This window comes from Oryzias latipes, chromosome 13 (genome assembly GCF_053564925.1).
Source record: "Oryzias latipes strain Hd-rR chromosome 13, Olatipes_Hd-rR_3.1".
Classification (NCBI taxonomy): Eukaryota; Metazoa; Chordata; class Actinopteri; order Beloniformes; family Adrianichthyidae; genus Oryzias; species Oryzias latipes.
The window spans coordinates 11725380-11731598 of record NC_136249.1 but is presented as its reverse complement, the minus strand read 5'-3'; the positions used below and the strand labels follow the sequence as shown (position 1 = coordinate 11731598).

General features: G+C 40.7%; 1 protein-coding gene across 1 annotated transcript; it reads left to right on the top strand.

The window, feature by feature from the left end:
• Positions 1-1515: 1515 nt before the first annotated feature.
• LOC105355514 (uncharacterized) lies at positions 1516-5398 on the top strand. The gene is made up of 7 exons (XM_020708425.3): positions 1516-1694; positions 1999-2122; positions 4193-4286; positions 4372-4505; positions 4576-4718; positions 4797-4994; positions 5083-5398. Exons 1-7 carry the CDS (start codon positions 1684-1686, stop codon positions 5198-5200), a joined length of 822 nt encoding a protein of 273 aa, XP_020564084.1. The 5' UTR covers positions 1516-1683; the 3' UTR covers positions 5201-5398.
• The last annotated feature ends 821 nt before the right edge of the window (positions 5399-6219 follow it).

Here is a 6219-nt window from a genome sequence, read left to right as displayed (position 1 = left end):
GGTACAATCTTCCACAATCCCTCAGAGCCCCACAAAGCCTTGGCACATTTAAAAAAGGCCTAAAAACTTTCCTTTTTAATAATGCTTTTTAGTACTTTCATTGTTGTTTTTATTTTTGTCTGACTTTGTTCTTATTGTAAACCATTTTTATTTCTGCCTCCATTGTAGCGCTTTGAGATTTTAACTATTATGTAAAGCGCATTCTAAATAAAATTTATTATTATTATTATTATTATTATCTAAATAACTGTTGACCGGGAGGAATTGTAGAATTTATTGTTCTCATTTTTTAACAACCTTTTCTTGTGAGATGAAAACATTTTAGAAGTTTAATTTAGAACTAAAATGACCTTGTGAAAAATGTAAAACATTATCAACCAAATGCGTTCCGCTTTATAAAATCCAAAAATTAGAAATGTTTACGGTTTACTTTATTTTATTTATTTATTTATTTATTTTCGGGTCCCTTCTCTACTTCTGTGCCGGTCCCAAGCCCGGTTGCTTTGAAAGGGTTGCGTCAGGAAGGGCATCCGGCGTAAAACATTGCCAAGTTTACCATCCGACTCGTTCGCTGTGGCGACCCCTGATGGGAAAAGCCGAAAGAGAAACAAATGTATTTATTTTCGGGGTTCGTGCAGGGCAAATCTGTACGTGCATTACTAACTTGCATTAGTCTGGAGGTAAAAACAGCCTTTTTGGATGAGGGAAAGTGTTGTTCTGCACAAAAATTCACAAACTTTAAATACAGTTTTTCACATTTGGAAGATCTGATTCTGAGCTGATAGCATAACAAAGTTGACATATTTAAGTTATCTATGCTGAAAAAGAATATTAATTCTATCATAAAAGAAGAAAATATTGCTAGGATTCGGATTATCTGGTAAAATCCCTTACATGAAACAATTTACACTTTATGTCTTCATGAAAACGTTTCAGCTCTTAAAAAGGGCTGTTCCTTATAATCTCATTCATTCATCATCTAAACTCATTTTGTCCCCTTTGGGGTCACGGGGCCGCCGGAGTCTATCCTGGTCACTCGTGGGCGAAGGCACAAATCACACACCCACGCACACTCACATTCACACCTAGAGACAATTTAGAGTAACCAATGATCTTATGAAGCATGTTTTTGGATGGTGAGTCCGGCTTTCTCCCTTTAGTCTATTATGTTTAAAATAAAGAGGCATGGGTGTTACTGAGGATTTTAAAAGTAAAAAAATAGAATAGAATAGAACTTTATTGTGATTTATTTATCACAAAGGGGAAATTGTTACCTTGTAGAAAAATTCTAGATCTTTTAAATCTGCACCAATTTTGTTAAAATGCAAATAATTTCATTTAACTGAGATTAAATTTTAAAAAGTTATTTGATCATTTGTATTTTATTTATTTGTTTGTTTGTTTTTTAATATACTGTAGTAAAACTTTGTATAATGTTAAAAGTCGGTCGTGCAGGAAACTCGTAAAGCGGTAACTGTACACCCGGACGGCGTTGCTAGGCAACCAGCGTCCCTCAGACGGCCTATATCATGCAGCCCCGTCTGGTGAGGCTCTGCAGCCCTCTCCACCAGCGGCCCGCGGCGGAGTCCATACCGCGGGATACAGCTGCAGGACGACAGAGCTACAGCGAGCCGTTCACAATGTGTTGATGACCGGGAGAACCGGTCACGACGCTTTGAGGACATGTCAGAAAGGTGAGCTGAAACTTCTTCAGCTGTTTCTTATTTTCCTCATCACTTTGTATACTGGACCTGTCACGGTCCAAATTCTCTATTTTCCAGTGACTTTTAATGACCATTAGTGGCTGATCAAGTGTCCGCTGTTGCCACGGCAACGTTTCCTAATCCGCCACGTCAGACCCAGTTTGCTGTAACGCAAACCCCCCGGTCGCTGGTCATGGTGTCAGCACGCGGACAGGGTTTAGGTTTCGAAACCGGCAGGTCCAGGCAGGGGCGTGGCTCAGCGCCGCGCGCTCACCTCCTCATTCCTCCGTCTCAGCTCCTCAGGTGTGAACAGCGGCAGTTTCCCCAAATCCCACTCCTCCCCGGATTCAGAGCTCGGAGTGACCGCCACACCCCTCTCCGTGGACCACAGTCCCGACTCTGGGCTGGTATCTACGCCTGTGAGTGCCACACATTCACACAGGCACATGGGTCAGGTCCATTCACTGTATAGGAGAACTGGACTGAGGGTCCCCTCCCCTCTGTTGTTTTAAACCGGAAGTACCCTCTGGCTCCAAGAAGCTAAAATCTCACAGACTACTATAGAGAAATAAACAGCTATTCCTCAGTCTTGCCAAAGGTCAGAATTACCATTCTTGCTCTGAATTTTTTTTACATATGTTCTTGATACTCATTTTTCCCCATGACAGTATTCATGTTGTAAAACTGGCCAATCAGATGCCTTAATAAAAGCATTTGGTGTCTGCTGGCCCCCACTTTTTAATGTTTAGAATGTGTGATTGACAGACTCTCCTGAGCTCACTCATAAACGGCTACAGTAGTTGCCATAAAAATGTTGATTCAGACCAATCCCTGCTTAGCAACGTCATCTGGCTCCAAATGTCGACATCCGTATCGCAGAAAAATGGCGACTGAATTTGCTTCATTCCGCTGGAGCCAGCATCAATAATTCAATCAATTCTTTAAGGGTGCCGTCACACGTGTTCGGTCCAGTTCTCCTATAGATTCAATGATACGTTCATTGATGCTGTTCACCATAATGGTTGCTTCTTGTTCTGGCTTCATCTCTCAATTATTTCATTTATTTCACAGATGCTAAGCTAAATTTCAAATTAAGCATAAACCCAGGTTCCTACATTTATGCGACAAATGTTGGAACTTGGATTGTTGTTATAATAATAGAACAAAACCCAAAGTTCTTACATTTGCCTGTAACACATGTAAGATCTCGGGTTTATGTTTTATTTTGAAACTTGCATATGTGATATAAGTAGAAACTTTATTTTTGTTTTATTTTGAAATTTAGCTCATGTAAGAACAAAAAAATCAGCTTCCTATTTTTATCAGATGAATGTAGGAACTTGAGTTTATGTTTTATTTTGAAATTAGGCTCAAACTAATACAAAAAAACATCTTTCTGCATTTGTTACATATAATTATGAATTTGTACTTGAACTTTTTTTTCTTTTTCTTTTTTGTGGAAATTTAGTTTAAAAAACTTTCTAGATTTGTGACATAAATGTAGAAACTTAGGTTTTGGTTTCAAAATAAATCAAAAGCCTAAGTTCCATTTTCCATACAAATTTAAGAACTTACCTTAAGTTAATGCTATATTTTGACATTTAGCTCAGAATACAAAATAAAAACTACATAAATAAATACATAAATATAAGAGCTTTAGATTTTGTTTTTATTTTGAAACCTCCAAATGTAGAAACTTGGATTTATATTTTATTTTGAAATTTAGTTAAAAAAAACAACTTCTTACATTTGTGGCATATATAGGAACTTAGAATTTTGGTTTTTCTTTCAGCCAAATTTCGAAATAAAACAAAAACCAGAGTTTCTACATTTATCACGTGAAGAGAAAGATTTATATTTTTTACAATAGAAGCTAGTTTAAAAAACATAAGTGCAGGATGAAATTGACTTTCAACTCCTAGTTTGTGTCCTGCTGAGCATTCTTTTTTCATCCTCCTTACTCTCAGAACTAGTACAGAGGAATAAAGGTCTCTCACTTGGTCTTTGATCCTTCCTCAGCTGTCACTCAAAGAAGAAAAATGTTGGGTGGTGGGCTTGAAGTGCCGTTCCACATCTGTAAACCTGACAGATGACAGCCAAATACGGCTGCTAACATCCTAATTCCTCCCGTAAATGGTAGATTTGGAGTGCTGTGCTGTGATGGAACAGTAGTGGACAGCTGGTGGGTGTGGAGTGACTCAGGCAGAGGAAGGAGAACAGACTGACTGGGTTCAAAAGGTCAAGGACAAAGAACCCAATCCTGCTTTTTTAAGACGAGAAATATCTCAAAATTAAACTTTAATTTGCAGCTGTTTTATTTTTTAGTAGCATAGTTTACTTATTTACAGTAGACCTGCAGTTTGGTCAATAAAGGACCACCAAACTAGGGTAAGGAAAGGAGCTCAGTGCTCTAAAGATTCTTTGCTAAGAAAACCTCTTTGCGTTGACTTTGATGCATTTGTAAACAAAAGCTTTCCTCTTCCTCTTAGGTTCCATCGAGTCGCTTCAGGTTTTTGTCATGGCATCGTCTGGAGCAGTGTGACGTCACAGGTGACCAGCTGGCCTGTCCTCGTGTTAGAGAAGGTGGAAAACCCCACATTCCTATGTGCTTCACTTTAAGTGCAAACTGTAGGATTGTTAAATGTTTCCTTTTGGACAACCTGCAAAGGGCCGTCACAAGAGGAGCTACATCTAGCAGAGGATGTCGATGTCTTACTGGAGAGAGGGAGGAGGAGGAGGAGGAGGAAGGAAGAAGGACAGAGGTGGGAGGAGAGGCTGCAGGAGAACTGGGAAAACTGCCTCGTAAGTCAACTTTTTGTGTGTTTTATGTTGGTGGACTGGGCAGAAAAAGAGAATTGGTTCGCTTCCCCAGGAGTTAAACTTGTCCTACCAAGACTTGGGAGACCCCTACCAGCTGGAGAACTTTTTGCGGATCCTCCGTCGGTTGATCCGTGTGGAAAAACTACAACTGATCGACAATTCTCTCATGAACCTGAGTTCTGTGCGTCTGCCAAGGTAGAAGCTTATTGTTACATTATTATGACATTTTGCTCTTTCTTCAGGTATTTTTTGATGGTTGTTTTTCTATTGCAGGTGCCGAATGCTAAACCTGCACCGTAACCACCTGGTGTATCTACATCAGCTGCCAAAGCTCCCGGCGGTAGAGCACCTTTGTCTGTCGGAGAACGCCATCGCCTCCCTGGGTGGACTGGGATCTCTGGGGCACAGCCGGCTTCGCTCCCTCAACCTGACCCGCAACCCAGTGGCCTTTACTCAGGACTACCGCGCACGGTGACGGCATTCACGTTGCAGAGACGTTTTGCCAGCGTTTGCGGCCGTTGGTTGGCATCGCCTTCATTCCCCTTTTCTTTGTGTACAGGGTTTTCTCCTGTTTGCCAAACCTGGAGGTGTTGGACGGGATTCCAAAGCTGCCAGCAGACGCGCTGCCTTTCAGAATAAGAGCCCCTGAAACCACAAGGATCTGTAACATTTTGTGACACTCCTAAAGTTGGATACTTAGAGACTCAACAGAAAGTTCTGCTTAGATGACACTAATATATTTTATTTAAGGGCACAGGGACTTGAAATAATTTTTTTTATACTTTAACATTGTATAACTTGACACCAATATTTTAATAAGTCTTTTGTAAAATTCTTTCAAAGGTATTTTTATAATAAAACAAAAGTGTTCAACTTGTTTTCGCCTCCCTTCCCTGCACACAGCTTTTTGAATGGATTCTGGAGAAACTTGATCCACATTCAATGGCTGAGATGAACTTGTGCTCCCGGCATCTCACAGGTGGGAGGTAATTCCCCTTCGTCTGCTGCAGAAATGCGATGTTCACGCTTGAGTCTTTTATGGGGATCGCTCAACCACAGAGCAGTTTCATAGGAGAGTTTGTCCCCCCACCCCCCAGCTGTTTCACAGCGAACACTCACAGCTGCATCTGCTGTGTATGAGAAAAGTAACAGGACGTCCGCTTTGAACTCATCAAATATTTACCGTCCACACTCTTTTGTGTCCTCCCACTGACTGGGTAATGATCCGCTGAGCTTCATGCAGAGTCATCCAAAGCAATCACACTTTTAGAATCTAGGAGAGATGTGCACATTCTGTGTGAAAGTAAACACACTTCACCTGGTTCATCAGAAGCTTCACTCTGTGCACTAAAGATGAGTTATTTTCATATTTGGAGGGGTTATGCAACCTGCTTCCGTCCTGATTTATTCATATGCTGCAGCGCAGTACTCTTCTTTAATAATGGTTTCACTTTCCCCATTCACCTGCAGCAAAAACACACAAGGCCACTTGACACTTTAAAGTGAGCCTACAAGTAATTGTCGGCACACACATGTAAATACAGTGTAGCATACGTGCACAGCACTCCTGTTTTTCCCCACATTATTGCAGAGAAGAACCCAATTTAAGCAGCAGTGAGAAAGCGCATCCTGTCTGTTAGATGCTTCTTTGGGGACTTGGTTTCCTGTCTAGTTGATAAATGAGCGAAGCTGCATA

Excerpts from the sequence above, each read along its gene's own strand:
- LOC105355514 (XM_020708425.3), top strand. Across the intron at positions 4,506-4,575 it reads AGAACTGGGAAAACTGCCTC|GAGTTAAACTTGTCCTACCA; the intron begins GTAAGTCAACTT and ends TCGCTTCCCCAG. Across the intron at positions 4,719-4,796 it reads AGTTCTGTGCGTCTGCCAAG|GTGCCGAATGCTAAACCTGC; the intron begins GTAGAAGCTTAT and ends TTTCTATTGCAG.